This window comes from Typha angustifolia, chromosome 11, assembly GCF_048772165.1.
Source record: "Typha angustifolia cultivar Huaian chromosome 11, ASM4877216v1, whole genome shotgun sequence".
Lineage (NCBI taxonomy): Eukaryota > Viridiplantae > Streptophyta > Magnoliopsida > Poales > Typhaceae > Typha > Typha angustifolia.
In genome coordinates this window covers 188,788-212,984 of record NC_133249.1, presented here as the reverse complement: position 1 = coordinate 212,984, position 24,197 = coordinate 188,788, and the positions used below count along the sequence as shown (strand labels likewise).

General features: G+C 37.4%; 2 protein-coding genes across 4 annotated transcripts; one reads left to right on the top strand and one right to left on the bottom strand.

Annotated features, from left to right (window-relative positions):
- Positions 1–1,570: 1,570 nt before the first annotated feature.
- On the bottom strand, positions 1,571–15,119 carry LOC140770239 (zinc protease PQQL-like). Of its 3 annotated transcripts, none has more exons than XR_012106010.1 (21): positions 14,735–15,119; positions 13,599–13,845; positions 13,389–13,514; positions 10,147–10,284; positions 9,839–9,976; positions 9,367–9,624; positions 9,071–9,208; positions 8,399–8,468; positions 7,658–7,871; positions 7,036–7,141; positions 5,730–5,963; positions 5,048–5,212; positions 4,658–4,971; positions 4,362–4,443; positions 4,189–4,272; positions 3,939–4,055; positions 3,710–3,820; positions 3,525–3,605; positions 3,104–3,298; positions 1,787–2,236; positions 1,571–1,705 (listed from the first exon to the last, which is right to left on the bottom strand). XR_012106010.1 is itself a non-coding variant. In XM_073111319.1 (21 exons), exons 1-21 carry the CDS (start codon positions 14,944–14,946, stop codon positions 2,159–2,161), a joined length of 3,036 nt encoding a protein of 1,011 aa, XP_072967420.1. In that variant the 5' UTR covers positions 14,947–15,116; the 3' UTR covers positions 1,713–2,158. The 3 variants fall into 3 exon arrangements, 2 of the variants coding, with proteins under 2 accessions (XP_072967420.1, XP_072967419.1); XM_073111319.1 differs by lacking the exon at positions 1,571–1,705 and having other exon boundaries at positions 1,713–2,236; positions 4,658–4,749; positions 4,822–4,971; positions 14,735–15,116; XM_073111318.1 differs by lacking the exon at positions 1,571–1,705 and having other exon boundaries at positions 1,713–2,236.
- A 1,312-nt stretch (positions 15,120–16,431) lies between these two features.
- LOC140769710 (anoctamin-like protein Os01g0706700) lies at positions 16,432–23,787 on the top strand. The gene is made up of 16 exons (XM_073110540.1): positions 16,432–16,930; positions 18,703–18,772; positions 18,860–18,975; positions 19,777–19,903; positions 19,977–20,077; positions 20,186–20,277; positions 20,382–20,486; positions 20,596–20,859; positions 21,061–21,193; positions 21,269–21,382; positions 21,462–21,532; positions 21,608–21,738; positions 21,873–21,955; positions 22,059–22,166; positions 22,736–22,894; positions 22,983–23,787. The coding sequence occupies exons 1-16, from the start codon at positions 16,757–16,759 to the stop codon at positions 23,091–23,093; spliced, it is 1,959 nt and encodes a 652-aa protein (XP_072966641.1). The 5' UTR covers positions 16,432–16,756; the 3' UTR covers positions 23,094–23,787.
- Positions 23,788–24,197: the final 410 nt, after the last annotated feature.

Below are 24,197 nucleotides of genomic sequence, written 5' to 3'. Positions count from 1 at the left end.
CAACGTGATTCTTTTCTCTAAAAATTTTCTCTATTAGACTTTAAACATGATAGATATAATTAGGCCTTAATTATAAGTAATATCATTTAATACTAGATAATTTTAATTTTATTCTTTATATCTCTATGTGTTATTAAACTTTAGTTTAAATTAATTTTAAACTAATGAGAGATGTATGTAAGTAATTAAAACACAATCGAGGAGATATAATTTAATTTAACTGTAAAAAGATATTAATAACTTTATTATAATATATATATTAGGTATATATGAAATCTAAAACGATACACACGTAAATAAATAAAAATTTGAGATTCTACTTGCAAAAGAATTCGTTAAATAATCACTTACTTAGAAGGGTATATATATATATATATATATATATATATATATATATATATTATATAAAATAAGATTTTTAGAAGAATATATTATATACATGTAAAAAGATGTTATATATTTTAAAATAAAATTATAGTAAGTATATCAACCATTATATCCATGGAAGAATAGCTCATATAATGGCTGAGAAGATGGGCGGGATTTAGGACCAGTAATGGGCCTAAGAGGCAATCAATCGTTTGCATAAGTCGTCATCCTGTGCGAGATGAGCGACCCCTTCGCTATGGAAGACGACGAATGCGGTGAGATTACCGCCTCCCAAGAGCAAATCCTTCTCAATGCCCCCTTCCTCGACCCTAACCCCCACCCCCCTGCCGCTCCCCTACTCTCATCCTCCTCCTCCGACGACGACGACGACGATGCTCCTCCTGGTGATTCTAGGAAGAGACCGAGAAGTGACGAGATATTAGGGTTGGGCGACATTAGCCAACGACGGAAGCCAGATCAATCTCTAGAGATGCTTCAAGATATCCTTGGGAATTCGAGGGCTGCTGCTTCCGGATCTGCTTCAGGGACTAGAAAGCTGGCGGCTTCGATCCCAAGTAAGTTGCTACCGGAGGGTGTGAATGCGAGGTCGGGATCTGAGGCCAATGCTGGAGCCTACCCGGCTACTCTTGGCGATGCCGTCGAGATGCTCTCTGACTCTGAGAAGCGCGATGATAAGTTGGTTGATATGGATATATTGGAGGTACTCGCCATGAGAGGTATCGTGATCCCTAATCCTAGTTGGTGGCCGCCGGGGGGTTATCCCGATCCATAAATAATAATAATAATAATAATAATAATAATAATAATAGGGTAGAAGAAGTCAAGGAATGTGAAATGAGCTTTTTGTTGTAACGCCATTTTGAGCACGACTGTTATTATTACTGAGCTCATTTACTTTTGGATTGCTTAGTTGTAGTTGTACCTAAAATTAATTGTGAACATGCTAAAATTACACATCGATGCAATGCAATCTTGAGTGTCGAAAATCCACTTTGGAAGTGGAAGCACGAAACTACTCTGCATGAGACACGATGGTTGTCTGCAAACAGCGAATGACAAATGGCAAATTGCGAAGCATATACTGCAAGAAGATAGGAGACGTTTTATCTAATCGTTGTTGTTGTTGTTGTTGTTGTTTTGTTTTGCCAGGATTTTAGCAATATATAATCGATTCATCAGAGAAAGCATATAAAACTACAGGTCCTGTTCAAACCCACATTGTGAAGAGCCCAGCCCCTGTATTGCAATGGTAATTTCGAATGATTTAACTCGCAACAAGTAACCAAGGATGTGTCATCACTGGTCTGAGAGAGGTCTGAAAAATAAGACATTTATAACTGTTAATCATTTCTATCCATTCATTGTAAGTAAAGTTCTACAAAGTAAGGTTACGTACACTGTAACTCTTCAAGCGACACTGGCTTGCGGTACTAACCTCTAGGCCATCAAACCGGTACTCAACTCTGTTTAGTGCTTCATATTACAAACAAGGTCAAAAAACAAATCTGACCACATTATACATGATAATTTTGTATATCCAGAATAAAATATACATATTCAAATTCTTTGAGTCGGTGAATATCAACTTGCAGCTATATTTCCTTTCGATGATAGGATCATGTTAAGTGATCAAGATGAGTACAGCTTGTCTCAGAAACAGGGCTGAATCAATCACCTTGAATCTCCATTCTCAATATACTGCTAATCAGTCAAATCTTCAAAGAGCTCTTAAAAAATGCTTCTCAAAATTCACAAGTAGAATGATGCCTTATGATGTCAGAGTACTTCGTGAATATCTCCATAAAGTGACTGCTAAAACAACTGCTCCTGCTGCTCCGGCCAAAATCTAAAACACCACATCAAAGGTTGAGAAACAACAAGCTAGAAACATAAAATAGGTACATAATTTTCAGCGATTTGTGAGTCAGGTTTCCAAGATATTAGAAGCCGCTATCTTAATAGCTGCCCAAAATCATATTTATTTTGTACTTATTGTTTACAGCTAGGAAGGATGAAGGATGACCCAAATACTGAATGATATAAGGTGTGGCTTGCTATCTTCATAATGACATACTACAAAGATACGGGGCTACCACGCTGGCCTGATAGCCAAAACAGCAGGGCTTGCAAGATACATCAATTTGTTCCATCAATCTAGCATTGGATGATCATGACGGTACTGGAAGTGACGCATGGATCGCTAGCAGCTGATGGAGGCATATATTATTAGCCTCAAGGCTGTACCACATCTTAACAGACAGAACAGAGAGCCATGATAAAACAGAGTCAGGTGCATCTACATGGTAAATGCTACTTTATTCATTTTAGTGATGAAAGGACTTACATGGTTTAAGCTACAATGCTTAAGAAGATGAAATTTTAGTTTCATATAAAGGAGCTTGGATGCTAGTCATTAGTTATCCCTACTTACTGACATGGAATTTATATTTCTGGTGGAATATTCGAATCAGAGAGTCTTATGATCTACTTTTTCTCTTGATTTCTAATATATGTTTATTATTTTTCACTTGCAGACCAGACATAACTATCCACCCATTTTTTAAAGCAATAAAAGAATAATCATGTATGTTGATGAAAATGGTAAAAACTAAAAGCTTCACATTGTAAGAAAATTTAAATAAGTCTGCAATAGCACACAGTGTACAAATAAGGGGGAAAGGATATGACGATTGAAAAAAAAAGAATATCTGACCTTTGCATCTCGGCTAATTCCACTGGACCTCGACAGAAACAAGGACTTCACGAACTTTAGGTAGGATAACTGCGGCATAAGAATGACTACAGTATATTGCTTTCTGCATGGAGCAGGCAATACTCTTTGTAAAGCCTGTTGCATCGCCTGTGGTGTCAAATCTTTCCTAACTTTAGACCGCCCTTCATCTTGAATCTGCATGAGAAAAGAGGGAAAAGTTTTAAAAAAGAACTATAATTAGATCTAGAAATAAATATTCACCACTGCTATCAAAGTGCGGAAAGTCCAGCACAACTAACTAAATCCAAGGCCATCTAGGAAGGTCATGATGTTACTACTAAATAAGACTACAAGTGGTGCAGTCATAGGCAAATTTTATGCATCACTATCACTGTATCACATAATAAAATAATATATATACCTTGAAGGAGACGCTAACATCTCCATTATAAGCTCTTGACTGATAGCTGCGCAAAATCCTATCTAACCAGTAGTAGTTTTCCTGCAAGACCTCAAGAATGTCAATGCTATGAATTTTCTCAGTTAATAAACTATGACGTACAAATATCCAGATAACTTTGTCATCACAAAGTTACAAAAATAAACCTGCAATCCATTTTCATGTGCTCGTTGTTCAATTTCCAAAATACTCAAGACATCCTGATTAGATGGACCTTGATCTTGAAGATATGATATTTCTTCCAATGCAATATCAACCTGAAGGAGTTTCTTATATCATAAGAGTACAAAGGAAACACTGTAGGATGCAATATCTAGAAAATGAGTTTGCTAATGAAGTAATGATTTAATTGGTAGATGTAAATAGAGAACTTACAAGTTTAGACGAAATGTCAGGATCGCATGAGAAATTTACACTTATGTCCCCACGGACATCTCCACTTCTTGAAGGTTTGTTCCCACCCAGGAAAACAGAAACATTAACTGAATATATCTGAAGTGTTCATTAAGTTCACAAAGTTAAAAGTATAAAAAATAGAGTCAATGTAATAACTAATAAGTATTGCAACTTCAAGTTATGCTCAGATGAATAGAGGAAGTCAAGTAGCCAACAGCAAGAGGTTCACCTGCCCATGTTTGAAGCGAAGAACTTGCATAATTTTTGTCTCCAAAAGTTTACTGAGAAATCCAACATAGTGAATCTCTTCCATCTTGCAATTTTTTAAGCATAACAAGGAACACGTCAAACTGATGAAACCATATTGACTAAAATACGCATTTTCATGCAACAAATACACACCATTGATGTATTCTTCAACATAACAGGAAAGGCTAGTTGGACAGAGCACTGAGCTTCAACCATAGGGCTGCGGACAACTTCTCTGCACATAAAAAAACTATTTCATGAGGATAATCTAAACTTGCCTATAAACATGCAGGAAAGATCAAAAGGGAAAACAATTGCATTATTGCCTATTGGAATGACCATACACTGAGCAAACATGTAAACAAGCACATTCACACTAGCATGTATAGAAGTGCAAAGGCAAATCATAGCACCATAAAAATCTGAGAATCAATTATTGGAGCATCAACCTAACAATAGTTGCTGGAAACTTGAATGGCAAGCCTTTTAGATCATCGCGATTAAACTGTAGAACTGATTCTGTGGGCCTTGGTATGCCACCCTGCACAGGGAAAATCAGGTCAGAAAGTATAAGGTACTCCATGTGAGGAAGGCTAAGTGATAGAAACCTTACCAAGTATTGTTGAATCAGAGGAAGTGATACAGTTGGATCAATATTCCCAACTATCACCACAGTGAAGGTGGAAGGATCCTTGAAGCATTTGTTAAAATATTCACATGCCTGGATTGGATCCACCTTCTTCAGGTCACTGATTCGGATTGGCTGCATCATGGAAGTTGTCAGAATGAATAATACTTTGTACTAGAAAGAAAAAGAAAAGTAAAATAACCAAGCATACCCTGAAAAAATAAGAGTTCCCATAATTGAGTTCTCGTACACGATTTGCAAATGCTGTGTATGGGTCCCTTTCTTGTGCACAAATTGCTTCCTCTGCCATTTGCATTACTATCTTCACTTCTTCATCCCTTGGTTCCACATTTGTAGTAAATAGTTGGTAAACTAGCTGCATGTTTTCATATATAATGAAGATCAGCATATATAAATCTGCATTTACACTAATTAAGTTGTTTCCAGCAATAATGTGATTTCATTGTCATGCCTTTTGCAATAATAGTGATTATCTAGTCAATTCATTCTTAATCCTGACACTGATACATGACTATGTCCATTCAAAGATATCCTTACAGATATATATATATATATGAAAAGATTTTAGTGATTATCTAGTCAGTTCATTCTTAATCCTGACACCGATATTTGACTATGTCCATTCAAAAATAACTTACAGATATGTATGAAAAGAAGAATTTTTTTGGTGATTACCTATTAATCTTTTGATTATTTATAGCAATTTTCTAAACTACAAAAGCATATCGCATCCACTTTGCTTCTACAAGATGGTACTATCTTTAAGACAAATTACTGCTACAATGCTAACTAGTGAGTTTTTTGTTTTTTGTTTTTTGTTTTTTTTTGCTTTCCCTGACGTCATTAGATTGGAAATTTTGTGCAAGACGAACCTGGAGGGCAGTTTCCAGATCAGAAGGTGAGCAATCACCAGAAAAGGTCCTCATGTAGGCCCCAACTTTTGTACTGACCTCAGCTCTCTTGCCAGCAAGCATATCCATGAGAACAGAAGGTTTATATCCAAATACACCAATTTCTGAAGATATGGTTGATCCCATGGAGCATGAAATATATTCATCTTCTGACAATTCAGATAATCCACCATAAGCATACCCAGTAAAGATCACCTGTCAAAAGTCAGGAGAACTTAAGTAGACTGGATATATAGGTCCAAAATTTCAATACAGATTCTAAAAGAATATGAACAAGTTCTTGAAATTTATGAGCAACATAGTAGATTTAAGTGATTTACACATCTAGATGACAGGACATTCTTGGAACCATCATTTGTCAACTAAAGCACAGAGCGATATGGCAATCTATTACATCATGAAAAGAGAAAGAAAAAGGATGTACCCACAATCCATATTTGCTCCAATGCAACAAAAACTGATACTACATGAAAACTACTCAAAAACTAACAGAAGAGTTTCAGACACTTTGGTCATTTCTGTAAGATACTAGGATTAAAAAAGATGTGATTATAAAAGGTTGAACTATCAAAGCATGCAACCTTGAATCTTACAGGTAGTTTTAAGGGAAGGAATCCACATAAGTGGTTATCCAAACAATTTATGAGCCAAACACCATTTTCTATTTCTCCATAAGAGGCAAATTTCTATAAAGGGGATACGATAGCCTTTTATTTTCTATTGATGGCTCCTGACAGCCACATTAGTGCCACTAATATTTCTAGATGCTCATAATTCTCTTAATTATAACATGGTATCTACAAACAAATCAACATTTTCTTTCAGTTTGCAGATTTCAATGGAATAATTACATGCATTTGAACCAAGTAAAATAGTTCTTTTTATCCATGAATTACAACAGAAAATTCATTCCAAAATTTATATCTGCAATTAATAGCAGCCACAACAAGAGACAACCAATTAAGGTTTTATTGATTCTCATAATCCAGCAATCTATTTCTTGCAGTTGTCTTTTGATTCTATCCATGATCATTGTCTTCTTGTCTGTCGTACAGTAACCAGAATTTGAGTATGGATAGATACATTAAAAAATTTGGCCAATATTGACTTCTAGAATAAATATACCTTGGCACAACCATCACTAGTTATGCAACAAATATTATGTGCAATAAAGTGACGCAATATCTAATTTATGACCCAAAGATCATTTGTAAAAACTAGAAGAGCCTAAACATACTCTATTCTCAGTTAAAATTAATCAAACTACCTGATCATCAAGGAAGTCCGTTGATTTATAGCAGATCCTCATGCCATTGGACAGAACCAACTCAGTGGCGCCAATACTTGGGTATTCATCCTGTTGTACGATGATCCTGGATAAACAATTACGTATATTATAGCTGATCTGAAGCTTCCCTTCTAAAGTAGCTCTGAATTGAATCGAGATGCCCAATCAAAGATGTGGAATGGAAATTATAGTCACAGGTTCAATGTAAAATAAATAATTATGAAAGGAAAGAGTTATATAACTCATTGCAAATAAACAAATCATATATTTACAGTTCAGATCTAAGATGAAGTAATAGTTGAACAGGGAGTCAGGAACAAAGTCAAGCTACTAAACCACTAGCTTGGCAACTCATAAAGCAAATATGCAATGGAACAGTGTGAAAACCCTATTATAAGAGAACAAATAAAGAAAGAAAACAAGATATGTTGCATGGAACAGTAAAGCAATGTGGATATCTGCGGAGGGATCCATAAACCCAAGAGCTTGAGTAAAGTGACAAAACTAATGAAGGGCCAAAAAATAGAGTCAACAGAGGAAGAGGACAAAGAGAAGGGAAAAGAATGTCATGACAAATGAAACAGCTACAGTCAACAATTACCCTAGATTTGGCTTGTCCCCAACAATTTCCTCAGGTACATGTTCATCATCCCAAGGAGGAATCCTTCTGTCCTCCTCCAGGGCATTGACTTTTGATACGACAGCTTTTAGATCCTCTAAGGTAGCACGAGCTCGAGGTTCAACTATCTTTATTACACAGCTGCATGTTGTACAGAAATTTGCAGCAAATTCTGACAACTCTGCTGGAGAAATTTCTGTATACATCAAACCCAAGAATCAGATACAGGACAAAAGAAGAAAATGTAGAATACAGCCAATTTAAGCTATAAAACAGAGAAAATCAACATAAATGAGAAGATAGTGGCAGTACCGCCATATTTATATAATATAAATATCAGCCAGGATTGTCAAAGCATCAATCTTTGATAGGAAAAGTAGAAAGAACAGAAAACAGAAGAAAGTGTATATGCATCAAGTGTTTGAAGAAATGTATCATATCATGCAAATAAAAGTACAATAAGCACATTTACAGTTCAGCAACATGTTATTTTGTTAAGCCTGTCAATTCTTTTAGACATTAAATGTAACTTCATGATGATAAGGCAGTAACCACATGAAATAGGAAATTATCTTTGTCTAAAGATACAAAAAGAAGAGCCCATCAAGGCAGAATATAAATAATGTGATTTACTAGGAAACGATATCTTCATCTATTAAGTATTAATATTGCATGAATTACATTGAAGCAAGAAGCTCATTAAAATTGCATATTAGAACTTACGAGGCAGGAGTGTTTTTTGTATCTGTGCTTCATACTCGATGCCGACAATGGGTTCCTTACGAAAAAAATGCTACAAAAAAAAAAGAACAAATATTATTCAAGATGAATGCCTGTAGTAGGAAACTCGAGGCAAAGCTAGATAAAACTGTTTTACGAACACCAGGCTTATCTAGTGTAAAATGAAAATGGAATTTACATATACATGGAATTGAGATCTATCAGACCTACATAATCTCTTTCAAGACTTGAAGTCATTTCCAATGGTTCAACAAATTATACAAGTGAATAGAAAAGCTCACTGGAAATATTGACCAATTAACTAAGATATATAAAACATTTCCTCCATTACGGAAATATTATACTACCTTCTCCCCTAGCTAAATCACTTTATGTCTCCCAGCAGTTAAGTGGCAGTCAATAGTTCAATAGAAAATCATCACGAAAAACAATTGTATAGCTAAAGGTGCAAACAAACATTGTTTACAAATAAACCAGATTGAATCTCGACAAGAAACAGTTAGTATCAAGACCAGACAATTCACAGAGACTTCACGCAGCACATGCTAAACTGAAAAAAAAAAATAACATCTGCCAGATGGAAAAATTATATTAAAAAATAACTGACATATAGCACTTGAAAGGAAGGTTATGCAGTACAAGATTCTGAAGTACCTGAAGATACTCATCTCGCAGATTTGTCGACTGCATTTGGTCACGCTCTAAATATGCAGATTCAATCTCTGACATCATCAAAGCACGTACAATGGATACTTCACGGTCTGAGAAACCATGAAGCCTAACCCTGGCAACCTGAAAAGCTACACAGTCAATTGGCAAGGAGAAAGCCGACATCTACAGATGGGAAGAAATCAAATTACTCATGAATCATAAATAGTCACCCAGAACTTAAGCTGGAATTCTGGAAAAAGGATCTTTATTTCATAAAAGATGTCAAAGTTTGAGAGTACCTCCATCAGCATTGACTCAAGGGCCTCAACTGTCCCTCTTTCTCTGCAACTTGAGGTCATGATATAAGCCTTTACAGGGCGAACAAGAGTATCTGCGGCTGACGAGCAAGAAAAGTATGGGGGGTCTTTTCTGCGAGAAATTTTGAAGAACCTTTGGTTTAAAGCGCAATGGAACATTGCCTCTGCTAGTGAATCCCTGTAATCTCTCACTGTTCTCATTTCGCTCACAGGCATCTTGCAGCTAACCATGACGGCAGACTGTTTTTAGCAACACAGAGATGTAAATATAAATAAAATCTATGTGTCATCCAGTTCTGTGTACATTTGCTTAATGTATATGGACTGATACATGCTTGTAAGTTGCCTACACGTATATTTATTGGAGCATGCTTTCAGTGCCTAAGGCCCTAAGGATGTTTGTTATTTAATGCTAACAACCATCAATAAAGATACCAATCCAGGGGAAACCTACCCCAGCAGCTTCAGATTCAACAAAGCAGGAGAAGCGAGGTTCTTCGTGTGATGGAACAGGAAAATCTGGCATTACAAGGGGAGAGGCGCTAAGTGGAACTTTCCGCCCAAAATGAGACCTTATTAACTCAACAACACTCTGCAGGCAACATTGAGTAATAGGTTAAAAAATAAAAGTAGGTGCAATAACAGCAATGATAATGAATACAACACTATATAGCTGTTTTACTGAGTTCCATCTTGAAAGGAAAATTGCCTAAAGAAAAGAAAGGAATAATGTTTGAATAGCATCACTGTCTACAAAATAACCTGCACGTCAGAAAAATCCCCCACTGCAACGACTGCCATGTTGCTCAAAGAATACCACTTCTGGTAAAATTGCTTAACAGTTTCATGAGTAACTGTTCTTATCACCTTCTCCAACCCAATTGGCAGGCGTTCTGCATACTGGAGCAGAGCAAACAGTTAAAGTTTACACAGTAATTATCTTATCACTAATTAGTTTCTGCAGAAAATAGAAATGCTATGCTAACTCCAAAACTCACAAGATCGAAAAAAGCAGTCCCCAAAGGAGCAACATGGCCACACACATATGCACTCCATTCAAACAACAAAAATTTAGCATGAAAGTAATCATTTACATGCCAAATGGAGTCACCATTGATAGTTTAAGTCTGACTAATTGGTCAGAATAAAACAACACTCGGGTTCCCGGCATCCTATGGTGCTTCTGCATAAGGAAGGTCGTGTCAACAAGCACACCCTATGTGGATGGTGACATGGCACTTGACATGGGACGTGCCAGTGGCACACCTCCATGCCTACCCATGTTGGTTTCGCATGAGGTCTAAAATAGATTTTATTAATCTGAAAATATTTTATTAATACGAAATGAATTTATTAGAGTGGTAAACCTAAAATATTCTATGAGACCCTTTTTTATCATATGACAAACATGATATATCACATTGAGCTCCCAATCTTAAGAAGTTTATTGTTCGTATCTTATGCTAGATGATCTCATCTAGTGGATGTGAGCATAATTGGTTACTTTTTGCACTGGTTCATACCAAAACCAAAAATAATCTTTCATATGCATGCTTGGAGAAATTAGTACATGTCTACTATAATATGAGGTTATGTTTACAATAGATAACTGAGAATTATGAGAGAAATGAGGGAGAATTTTGACCCACGGACAAGTTTTTTTTCAATATGAGAAAATCAATAATGAAGTGGATACATACTATTAAAAATTAGTATGACTCATTGCTTGATAAGGAGAGAGATATTACAAACTAAATCTAAAAAGATCCATCTATAAGAAAATTCTAAAATTTTTATGAGTGATAACCTCAGAAGTCACGGAACTAATAATTTCTAAATAAAATGATTCTAAAGTCGGGGTGAAAAGATATTAATGAAACAGTAGAGAAAGATCAAACTGAACAGAAAAAAAAAAAAGAATACCGACATTCCAGCAATTGTCGAAAGGTGGCAGACAACTGTGGATAGTAGAGGTCGGCCGTAGAGGTGAGTGGCTTATGGAGGTAGATAGTGGCTAGAGTTTGGAAGAAGAATTAGAATTCTAAGTTAAATCTACTCCTAGGAAAATAAACGGATAACAATTAAAAATAACTTAACTCGATATTCATTTCACGATGATAAATAACTCATGACACTCTAATTTATAAGAATAAATTCATAGCGGGTCGAATTCAATTTGCCTTATTGGACTTACATCCGCGGATTATTCGCTTTAATTTAAATTTAAAAGTAATAAACAAAATCAACTAACTAAACTCAACTCAAACTAACTGATTCGACTCTCGTGGTAGGATCGTAATAGATCCTCCTCGACAATACAAATTTATTGCTGAAATGATTGGAGCGACACATGAGGCGGGCGCCAAGACGGTCTAGCACTTTTAAAAAGACTAAATATAAAAGATAATTATATATGGTATATATTATATATTAATATAGCATATATAATATTTTTAAGAGTAATTTACAACTATAACAATAAAATATCACAAATTAACTATATGTATATGTACACACAGTCGTGTGTTTGCATGCACGCACACACACACACAACAATTTATCTCATCATTTCTCATCTATACATTGGGAACCCACAATGCTTTGGAAAATGAAGTGGTGAGTTTCCAAAGAAGAGAGAGAGAGAAAATGATAAATGGGTTTCTAAGGCAGAAATAGATTCTTCTCTACGTTGGGAATCCACAATGCTTTGAAAAAAAATGGTGAGTTCCCAAAGTAGAGAGAGAAAAATAAAGAAATGGATTCCTAAGATAGAAAGAGAGAAAAGAAGAAAAAGAGGAAAAGGAATGGCAACTTGCCCACCATTAGCAAGCCTCGCCGACCCGACCACCTTTAAAAACAGTGTCATCGACAATATTTGACATAATATTCTCATGTTTTTCTTTTGAAAACAAATAAAATCTTTGATCCTCTCCATTATTGTTCATTCCATTACGTATTAGTTTTACTTATTAAACAATTATTAATTAATTAATGTACTTAATCATATTATGTGTTGAATAATATTTCTATTTAACTATTACTATATTTTTAATAAAATATGTCAACTACAAAAATAATCTAAATATGCTTTAATACATATATTCAAACTGAAAACTAAGGATTGGCATGTCAAAGACCCAAAAGTATCTCTAAATATACTAAATTTTTTATTAAAAATGTGTCAAAAGAGTGTCGTGCCGGCCAGGGATCGACAAGTCCATTGTTGCTTCTCTATATGAAAGTGTTGCACACATGTGCATTTGCATGCAAGCATGCATGGGAACAGGGTGGTTGCACATATCTCTACTACCCACCTACATGCATATAGTAGTACGAAAGCATGTACATGTATATCTGCACGACAGCATATATGTGAGCATGAACTTGAATGTGCCTACATGTTTGCATCATGGTTTAAAGTTTCACTTGAGACACAGAACAATAATGGTTAATATTTAATGAAAACTAAAGTTAAAAAATATTAAATAAAGCCAAAACTATCAAGATTCCTGATTTGGATATTTAATTTGGATTTTGGACTATAATAGGCTAAAACCATTCTCTTTTGGCCTAAAATATTCATCTTTTCTAGGGGTCAAAATTGAAACTTAAAACCATGGTTCACATGTGTAAATCTGTGTGTACAGAGTTTGATGTGCATAGAGGAATTTGGATGCATGTATGAAAGTAACACTCATGCACACCCATCCATCCGGTCACAGAACATTCAAAACAAATAGTTCATAGTCCAGATCCACAAAGCCAAACAGGTAGATGAGAAGATAGGATTGACGGTTCCTGTAAACTAGGTGATAAGGAAATATAAGTTGGAAAGAACCCACAGAAAGCTACTAGGAACAAGAACTGGATGGGAAGTTACAAAGCAGTGGAAAAGTATGCCACAAATTCAGTCATAGCCATTCCTTATTTGCAAAAACAGAATTCTATGAACCAACCAAATTACCGGTATTAATATAATGAGCAAGATCAACACTCAACAGTACCTTTGAACCTTCAAACATTAGAACCCAGTGAGCATCCTGCATTCGCCCTGCAGCAGTACGACCACCTCTGTATTCTTCCAGAACAGCTCCACGCTCTTTTTCTATATCTTCTGCTGAGACTCGGACCTAGATCATGCAAAAAATCTATTAGACTGGAGAAGTACAAGTGAAATTGTGGAACGGATAGATTGACCCAGGGAGATACTCTACCTCAGAGCTGAACTCGGCCAGAATGGATATGGCCTGTGATAAGAGGTCAGGCTTGTCCACAGGAACAAGCAATTCATAAATGGTCTCATCAGAAGAAGTTAGTGCATTCTGGCAGGCACCAAACTCAGCCCCGATGCTTTCGAGAAACTTAACAATATCATGATTCGTATATTTCTTTGTAGCACTAAAAGCAAGGTGCTCAACAATGTGAGCAACCCCACGCTCCTCCTCCTCTTCTAAAACTGAGCTGTCAAAACGACATCCAAATGATTTCTTTAGCACATCCAGAAAGCAGACAGTGAATCCTACAGTAGGATTGATGACAGAATGCAACTCTTGCTAGGGGTTGTAAAATTGACTCAATCATAGTGTTCTGCACTACACTACTGCAGTACTGCTAGAAGATTACAACATACAGGTAAGGAAAAGATTGTGCCAATAGCAAGCCTGATTACTAATAGTCTGATAGAGAAAGATAACCTAGTTTCAGATTCTCATATTTTGCAAAATAATGAAATTGGATTAGGTTCAGTTCGACCAGGACAATTTCATTAGAATATAAGATTTTCCAATAGCACAGATGTAGCTTCCTAATGTCCCTCTCTTCCCTTATTTGTCACCTTTTAGGCTTTTAGCTTTACGAGGTGTAACCTATGTAGCTGCTTCTACTAACTACAGATGCTGTTGTGATTTCGTACAAATTTGGATAGATAATAAGTATAATCGGCACGATTCTAAATAGTTGCTCAAGCAAACTAACTTCTTTAGCAATAACATCTTATTGAGATTCCAGTTAAGAACTGCACATGACCATCCTAAAGATAGCCGTGGTCACTCAATACGTCAGTCGAGTACTTATCTAGATAATTCTTTAAGCCTAACTCTTTCAATAGAAAAAAAATCACGAAGACCTCACGAAGTCTCCAAGCCATGAGAGATCCAATTCATTGACACTACATAACAGCAGACAGTCTCATCACAGAAATCTTCGATAAAACAGTATAATAGTTTAGAAATCGACTAAATCGAGCTCAAATTTCCCTAATTTTTAGCCGAAGGGCCAAATTCCAAATTACTCGGTAATGAAAGGCACGAGATCAGGGGGGAGAGAGAGAGAGAGATGTGGGTGGACTCACCCGACCTTGACGGCAAGGGCAAGGGCAGCCCGCATCCGAGGCTTAGGGTTAGTACGGACGTAGTAGGTTAAGCCATTCTCGAGGACGCCATAGGCAACTCCTACGGGCTCCTCGGGAAGCGGCTCCTCCATTGCCACACTCACAAGCTTCAGCGATCGGAACCCCACGCGCCGACCCAGCGTTGGGCTCTCCGACGTCGGCAATAAATCCATCGCGAACTCCTCCCCTCTCTCCTCTCCTCTCCTCTCCGAGATCGCTCCCAAATTTTTACAATTTACTCCACCTTACTCTTTCCGTCCTCTTCTTTTTTTTCTTTCTTTTCTTTTCACTTTTAAGTTTTTCCTTCTCTTGCTCTTTTTGGAAGATAGTGGGGTTTTCTTTTAGTGGCCAGGCGACCGCAAAGTGTTAAACGGGAGGTCGTCTCGTCTCCTTTGAAGGCCGTCTTCATAGTGTACTTTCCTTTTTCCTCTTCGTCTTTTTTTATTTTTTTTTAATTACTTACTTAAACTCCGTAGTGGGAGTATGAGCTTAGGGCTTTGGATAGTTGGTTGCGGAGCTGCCTCCGCCCGCCCGCCCGCGGTCCACCCTGCTCTGCGGGACCCGCTCACGTGGACGGAGCCAATCACCAGCCGAGTTGCCAGGACGAGAGTCGTGACACGTCGGACTATTACTCTTGCCGAGATCCGAGGGTGAAATTTTCTTTTTTCTTTTGATTTTTAGAAAATGTATTTATATTAAAACCATGGTTTTGTTATCCTGTCACATCCCATAACAATGTCACAAAGACATCGTGATCGTGATTTGCCAACCAATTGTTAACCCGATTAATAATGCAACTGAGATGGAAGCAGTCTATTCGTTAACTCCCCTTGGCTTCTACTCGATAAAATTAATAGAATTCTATACACATCCTTAATTTTCTAGTAAATAGGATTATCCCAGTTCACATAGAAATGCAACAACGCTTTGGTTAGGAAAACCAAGATCCTCAAATCCATTCCTCCTTCCTCCCTTTAAAAGTGGGAACTAACCCAAAAACTTGAAGTGGAAGTCCTTATCATGACATAAATAATGTCATATAATATGCTTGGGGGGACTGAGTCGGAGTCACAACCCAGGTCGAGCAGTTACTCAGACTCGTCGGAGCCTTGAAGTAAAGTCAGCTTTGGAGACTGCGGAAACCTTAGCATGCGTGAAGAACATCTAAGATAGATTGAAACTTATGATGGTTATAGTAGACAAAAAAAAGTATGTCTTCTCTCATGGTACATAATAGAAGGGTTGGTTTCTTACATCTTCGATGCGACTCATGGAAACAATGAGGATAGACGAAAAACTTTTTTTATTCTATAGATTGTATTCCCTCTCGACCTGAAAAGCGATTTAAAAAGATGCACAATTGAGAAGCGAACGTGTAGACAGAAAAGAAGATCACCTTCGAGGCTTTCAATTCTTTCTTTCGGCCAGCAAAATCACAACAATATATATGAAAAGGATGGGTCTGGGTCTGCACGACGAACAGTAATAGTATTTTAAATGTGAATTAAATAAATCGTAAGGATAATGTGAAGAGGATATGGACTAGTTAAGTTGGCAATGTAATACGGTCCAAGTTTCTCTGAGGAGCAACTGACTCGGACTCTGGCTCTGGCTCTGGATAAACCCAACTGCCTTGGTCTCTAGCTAAATTGAAAATTTTGTTCCCTCGCGAGGAGATCCGAACGCCCGACAGGTGGCTCTTGCCCCCATGTGTCGAAATCCACGCCTCTTACGACCGCTCTCGTTGCTTTCTCCACTCCTCCCTTCTCCCTTCTCTCATCCCTCTCGGCGGGGCACGGTTCCATCTATTCCCATTTCTCCGTTCCGTTTCCCCTTTCCTACTTCTGTGCTTTCCAGAAAGGAGGCATCTTTCCATCCTCTCGACTCCGTAACTGGCGATATACTGTCCGATTCGCGATCGAGCGGGTACCAGTCAAAGCTGCACTTTGGTTCGCCGGCTTCTTCGTTGATCTGAGAGTTGAGATGAGTGAGCGAGGGGAGGAGACCGGCTTCGAGATGGCGATAGTCGTCCCGAAGAGGAAGGAGAAGGAGGGATATGGAGGCTGTAATGACTGCGTCGATTTCCTTGTTCGGGAGTTGGAAAAGGCTGGATTGATAGTCGAAAGGGTAGTCGGGGTACCGGCTGAGTTCATAAAGGTTTGAACTTTTTTTATTCTTTTAATTGTTTCTGTTGATTTAGAAGAAAATTGGTGTTGAGTGCTTGTGAAATTTCCCTCTGCCATCAATTTTATGTCCTCGAAGAAATATCTTATTCGTTAGTTTTGACTAAATGATGTAGTTATTAAAAATGTCATGCTGAGATCTCTGCATCGGCCGATAGGCAACCATTTGGATTTCTTCAAATTTCTGATCTTGTGGGTTTACAAAATTAGGTCGTGGATAAGACTTAAAAAAAGGTACAGCTGTACTTGCACCAAGTTCATTACCATTATTTCTTTATTCTGGGTGTAACTATTTTGATGAACGTTGCCAGGTTCGTTCATCACCAACAGTTACCGTGTTACAAAATGGAAAGCTATGTTAAAAAATATTAAACATGTAATTTGAAGTTTGTTTTGTGAGGTCTTCCACAATGAGTAATGGCCTTCCACAAGGCATTTTTTTTAGCTGTCAAAAGTGCAGCAGATTTTATTTTAATCTGTGGTTCTTATTGAGTATTTCCTAAAAGGTGTATTTATTTGCATGCATTATTCAAAAGCAGAAACACCCTATCTTTCAGTTTTAATGTTCTCCTTTCCAACCTTATGCCTCATTTCTTTTCTCTTCTCCAGCTCTCGGCTTTCCTAGAAGGGGGCTTCTTTCCCCTTTTTTCTTGAGCTGCTGTAACAACCGATTCTCTCTTCTGTCCACCATTGAATTTTTTTTTTTATCCTGTAGGATGATACTCATTTCTTGCTATTAAAGCCACCTTTTCTGATTCTTTGGTTTGTTTGACAATCTGGGTTGAAATGAATGAGCAAGTAGAGAAGACCAGTTTCGAGGTGGTCATAGTTGTTCCCAAGAGGAGGGACGAGGGGTATAGGAGCTGTGATGACTGTGTGGAGTTCCTGGTTCAGGATTTAAAGAAGGCTGGACTAATAGTTGAAAGAGTAATTGGAGTTCCAGCTGAATTTATAAAGGTTTTAAATTTTAATTGCTTTAATTCTTTGTAATGACTTCTTTTGTTTAAGCAGAAAAATTGATTGTTGATTCTTTTTTGAAGTTTAATTCCTTTCTTCAATTGGATACTCACTTTTCTGCTTCACCCTAGAGGCAAACATTTCAATTTGCTCAAATGTTTGATTTTGCTGAATTGCAAAATTAGGTTGTAGATAGTCTTGATAAAACATTGATGAAATTATACTCAGTTTATTGTTAGTCCTATGTCCTGGAAACCTTTTTTGTTTTCATTTCCTTCTCCAATTTGAAGATTATCTTTAAATATGGCAAGTTGGGTTGTCAATCTTTACCCAAAATTTTAAATTGGAAAGTCCAGTTCTCCACATGGGCTCTTTGACTAGGATATAGAGGGTCCAACATTGCTGTTGGGAGACTTATATGATCACCTTAACAAATAAAGAAAATTGGTGGAGCATAGAAAAGGATGCAGTAACCCTTACATTTGCAAGGAACTTACTAATAAGGATAGTTGGCTGTAATTTGTTGAAGCATAACCAGTTGAAACTTTTTCTTTTCTTATCTTGGTTGTTGTGGGCCCTGCCGTCAGTGTGCTGGTTTGTAGTCATTATGGTTGCTGTAGCTTGCCCATGTTGTGGGAAGAATTTGATAAGTTGCTCTTTTGATGAATGCTGAGATATTGGAAGATCTCACTTATCAGGAACAATAAGTATCTGCAGGCTGAACCATTTTAGTTTGTAGACTCCTCTTATTATCTCCATTTATTCACTTGCTATTATTATTTTTTTCAGCTGGCAGCACCTATAGAAACTCTAGGAAGAGCTGCTGCGGAGTTGCAAATGAAGAAATTGACCTACATTGGTAATTGCCTAGATCTTCCTTTTTTGGAGGAAAAAAAAAATTCAATATCACCTTTTCATTTATGTACTTCTCTTGATTATACCTTAGGTATGGAGTTACAGTTCGAGTGGGATCAGGTTGCAGCATTTGTGAGACAGCCAGATGGATCCCTGTTTAGCTGGTGTGAGCGGTTTAATTTATTCCACTACTTGATATATGGGATTGTAAGTTACTGGTCCCTGCTGCTCTTTTTGTGCTGAAGAAATACATTGGGCAGTGCACTTAATTCGTAGGTTATACATCTTAGTTTCTTTTATGGCCTGTCATGAAAATATTAAACCATCATTGACACGCACAGACTTGATGATGATTGATAGTAAGTTCTATAATTAGCTTTGGTACAGTTTAGAAGAATCAGCATATGAAATTAAGATTTCCCCCTCTAATGTGTCCTTGGTGAAAAATTCACCCCTTGTATTTCATATTCTGTAGAATATCTACATTGCAAGATTATATGCATTTACACTTGTACACTATTTTTTGCACAAAGTACCAGTTTAGTCTGACCTATAGAAATCACTAATGTGCCTTTTTAAGTAATAACATCTTGATCTTTCAAGACCATGATTTGTGAACTTCTACGCTATCAGCCTAAATTTTGGATCTCACCTGATTTGAAATAGGATTTGTTGGAGGACATTTAGATATAAAGATTTGCAATAAATGCTCTCCTATTTTTTGCCTGGATTTGATTGGACATTGTCAAAAATGCTTCAGTATCTGGTTACTTAAATATTAGTTTGAAGGGAAAAAAGTATAAGTAGAAGTAAAGTGGTGGAGCTCATTCCATGGGCAGGGCACAAATATGTTGCTTCATTTGGAGTGACATGTTTAGATTAGAGAGTGTTCCAACTGCGTGCTAGTATGAAGGCTTATACAATTTGCTAAGTTACTGAAAATAAATGAGTGCATAAATTGTTGATTTCAATGCTTTAATAACAAGAACTGTACATGGAGTTATGCAGGTGAATAAGACAGATTCTGAATTAATGTTAAAGTTCGACGGTGAAGAGTTTCAAGTGGAAAGAAATGAGTCTGTATTAAGAAGGATGGAAGCTGAAGGATTTGTGAAAGAAGTCTTTCCACTGCATGGTATATTAACTTGTAGCTCCCCACTATCTATGTAATTGTTTTCGCAGTCTGTTACAAAGACTCGGTCATGCAGATGAAGTCAAGAGGAAGCAACTTCTGAGAAATTGGGCTTTTAACTATTTGGACTTCACATGGCAGCCAATAGACGAAATTTACTCATACTTTGGGACAAAGGTTTGTCTTAATTTATGCAACCTTAGTTTCAGTAGTTTGTCTTAATTTATATTGCTATTGTTACCCTCTTATGTCCATCCAATTTTCTTCTTTGCTTGAATCCTGCAGATTGCAACGTACTTTTCTTTTCTTGGAATGTACACTCGTTGGCTGTTTTTTCCAGCTGCATTTGGACTTGCTATGCAGCTTATTGATTTTGGGTGAGACATATACTGCTCGATCATTTTTTTGAACGACTTAGTTATTTTTATGTGAATGAAATTTATTGGGACTAATGCATTCTATGGCCTGTTTTGTGGTTCAGACCCTTGCAGTTATTCGTTCTTCCTGCTTTCTTTATCTTTATTATCTCATGGGCTGTGTTCTTTTTCCAATTTTGGAAGCGAAAGAATTCAGCACTTCTAGCCAGGTAGCATTATACTCCATTTATTAGATTCTGATGTAGGAATAATGAGTTTTCTGATCTAAAATAACTTGTGTATATGTATTTTCTCCTTTCCTTTTTTTTTTTTGGGCAGATGGGGTATAAACTATACTCTCTCAGAATACAAAGCTATAGGCACTGAAATGAGTTCTTTTACTCGTATGGACACAGATGTGGAAAAGAAATTTGACATATATAAGATGATAGAGAAAAGTAAATTACAGAGAGACGAGTGGCTCGGACTACTACTCAGAATCAGAAACAATGTGATTGTTGTGCTGGCTATCATTTGCCTCCAATTGCCATTTGAATTGGCTTATGCTCATTTATATGAGATCACAGAGACAGAGGTGTTGAGGTAAGAATCTTGCTTGAATCTGTGTTATCTTGAGATGTTGAGATCACAGAACTCCCTAATGGTTCTGCAATCTAACTCTGATTATTATTTTGATTAATCATCTGGTCAATTGGTTCATAGGACCTATAGTTCCCCAGGAGTTCTCATTTTTGTCAACACAACATGCAGTTTGGTATTTTGAGCTTTTACGTTGTGTTACAGGTACGTCCTGACAGCAGGTTATCTTTTTGCAATTCAATACTACACAAGGATTGGTGGCAAATTATCTGTCACTCTTATTAAATATGAAAACAACCAAGGCGAGGAATCTAGTGCTGCTAGCTTGGTTTACAAGGTGAACTCTGTTTACTGTCATGAAACCATGTTTTTGGTTGTATATACCTGGCTAAATATCATTATCTTTTTGTAGGTCTTCGGTCTTTATTTCATGCAGTCATACATTGGGTTGTTTTATCATGCACTGTTGCACCGTAACTTTTCAACTCTTCGTCAAGTCCTGATTCAGCGTCTTATTGTTTCTCAGGCATGTAAAAAGAGTTTCTTTGATTATATATTATGGCCTTTTCCGAACTTTATTCTCTAATAGATATCTTAGTCCTTAGGTATTGGAAAATCTGATAGAAAATTCCATCCCCTATCTCAAGTACAGCTATAAGAAATACAAAGCTGTTCAGTAAGTTTTGTGTTTTGGATTTATTATGTTCTTCTCAGAATAGGGGGAGAAATCTAATCTATGTTTTGCATCTAGCAAGAAAAAGCATGAGAGAGGATCATCAGTAGGAAAGCCAGTCCGCTTGTCTACTAGAGTGGAGAAAGAGTATTTGAAACCTTCTTACGCTGCAAGTATTGGAGAGGAGCTTGACGATGGTTTATTTGACGGTAACGACTCTTGATATGTACTTTTATGAATGCTCCCTAATTATAACTAGAATCAAATTGTCTATAATCCATATACTCCCATTGATTGTACATATGAGTGGTCTAAACTATGTTAAGTATTGCGTGTGGTACAGACTTTCTGGAGTTGGCTCTTCAGTTTGGAATGATTATGATGTTCGCTTGTGCATTCCCTCTCATATTCTGCTTTGCTGCTCTGGTATCAATTTCTTTAGTTGTTGTTCTCATAAATGTGAATGTTTACTTACTACTTTGAATGAGTTATTTCCTGTATAAATATATTGCCCTTGTTATCATGCCAGAACAATGTCACTGAAATAAGAACGGATGCACTAAAGCTTCTTGTTATGTTGCGGAGGCCTGTTCCGCGTGCTGCTGCCACCATTGGAGCTTGGTTGAACATATTTCAGGTTAATTTGATTTTCTTGGAATATCTAAATTCTACATCTGAGAAGTTTCAGAACTTAATACAGAGATATTTTTGGGAGAAAAATAGGATGACTCAACACAGCATATAGAGAACTTAAACATTTACTTGTAATTTGGTGCCATATGCTCCTGCTCCTGTTCCTGCTGCCATTAGAGTTCGTCAGATGATTGGAACCAAAGTAGTTGTCGAAGTACTACATTAGTCTTTCGGACTCACATGATTTGATTGTTCCATCATGTGTTTCTTATGGAAGCGATACATGTATATTGATATAGCAGCTATACACTTTCCAATTAATCCAATATGCAGTAATGTTTGCATGCAATAGGAAACAAATAATATAAGTTGTGAAGTTCCTTTTATTTGTGTGCTAAATGCACTTCAAAATAGTCGGAAGGTGCATTGTTGCTTATGATGTAAATATAGATATTGTGCATCATCTAAGTTCCACTTTTACAAGTCAGTCTGCTATGTGTATGGCAAATACTAACTGATAACTACTCCATGTGATGCATATATCTGATGAACTTTAATATGTCTGTGCATCAGTTTCTTATCGTAATGGCAATCTGCACCAACTGCATACTGCTCGTTTGCTTGTACGATCAAGAGGGAAAGTGGAGAATTGAGCCTGGGCTTGCAGCAATCCTTATAATGGAACACGTTCTCCTCCTCATCAAATTTGGATTCTCTCATTTTGTACCTGAGGTGACTCAAGATAAAAGTTTTTATTGCATCTGTTATTGTTTCTTTTCTTGAAAGAAATTAATCTGATTCACGATTGATTCATCGGCAGGAGCCTGCATGGGTCAGAGCAAATCGAGTGAGGAACGTAGCTCAGGCGCGGGACGTGTGTTCTAAGCAACTCTTGAAAAGTATATCCAGTTTGGACAGGAAATGGGATTAGACTATAGAGAGAGAGAGATATATATGTATCATATAATGTTCCTATGATAGTTCTATCACTAGGCGTAGTTCTGATGATGGGGGTACAGTTGGGTTTGGCAGTTTTGTAGAGTAGTCGTAGAGCCAGCATAGTTTGTTCTTCCTGTGGACGTTCGTTTTCGTTTTGTTGCGCAAATAGTGTTGTATAAGGTACAGCGGTAACGCAAATGTGAAGTATACATATCAACAATGGCAACGAACTCATTATTTACATAAATTGTGGAACAAATGAATAATACGTAGTTTGTTGGAAGGAGGCGAAAAAAATGTCGTCCAGCTTATTCTTTCCGTCCGTCGGTTCCTCCTCTGCTGCTGGACTCGGCGCCCCGCGCGCCCTTCTCCCTCGAGCCGAAGCTGAGCTGGCGAGCGGTGAAGGCGACGACGGCCTTTGCCCACCTCTTGATCTCCTTCTTTAGCTTCTCCGGGTCCAGATCCTTCAACTGACGGGATTCCATGGTGAAGTTGAGGCCTGAAAAGCATCGGTTGAAGCGAGCTGTCTCGTCCACGGTGTCGTCCGGCGGCGGCCGTGCAAGCTTGTTCTCATCTGACATGATCGAGCTAATCTCCTTGGGCAGCGTGGTCGGTCGGTTGTGAGATTAGTTACGAAACTGGACGACGAGGTTAAAAACTGTTCTAACTGCGTACAATTCCATTCCAAGGAGGGGGGGGGGGGGGGGGGGGGGGGGGGGGGGGAATAGTTTGACTTGAGTACTTATTACGCTGATAAGAGGAGGTTATCCGCACGCATGGATTAGCTATGTTTCTTAGAACGTCTCCGAGGCTTCGTTTCCAAGTAATCGTCGGTCCGTCGTCTATAACTATTCAGCCTTCTCGATAACAAGGGTGAAATGGGACGGATAAGTCATACGGTTTGGGTGTTATTATTCTGAGCAATCCGGATTCTTATCTGTATTTATACTTCACACTGTGATTTGTACGACTGTATGAATCATTTATATGATATATTATTTAGTATAATTGTGCTAGAAAAAATAAAAGATAACGCGTGTGATAGTGGAACAACCAAAAGATGACTCCACCGGGACTCTCCCTCAATCGTGTCCGG

Excerpts from the sequence above, each read along its gene's own strand:
- LOC140770239 (XM_073111318.1), bottom strand. The coding sequence starts at position 14,946 with ATGGATTTATTGCCGACGTCGGAGAGCCCAACGCTGGGTCGGCGCGTG. Across the intron at positions 10,285-13,388 it reads TAATGTTTGAAGGTTCAAAG|TATGCAGAACGCCTGCCAAT; the intron begins GTACTGTTGAGT and ends GCTCTGCTCCAG. Across the intron at positions 8,469-9,070 it reads TGCGAGATGAGTATCTTCAG|CATTTTTTTCGTAAGGAACC; the intron begins GTACTTCAGAAT and ends TTTTTTTTGTAG.
- LOC140769710 (XM_073110540.1), top strand. The coding sequence starts at position 16,757 with ATGAGTGAGCGAGGGGAGGAGACCGGCTTCGAGATGGCGATAGTCGTC. Across the intron at positions 20,278-20,381 it reads ATGCAGCTTATTGATTTTGG|ACCCTTGCAGTTATTCGTTC; the intron begins GTGAGACATATA and ends TTTGTGGTTCAG. Across the intron at positions 21,383-21,461 it reads AGCGTCTTATTGTTTCTCAG|GTATTGGAAAATCTGATAGA; the intron begins GCATGTAAAAAG and ends CTTAGTCCTTAG.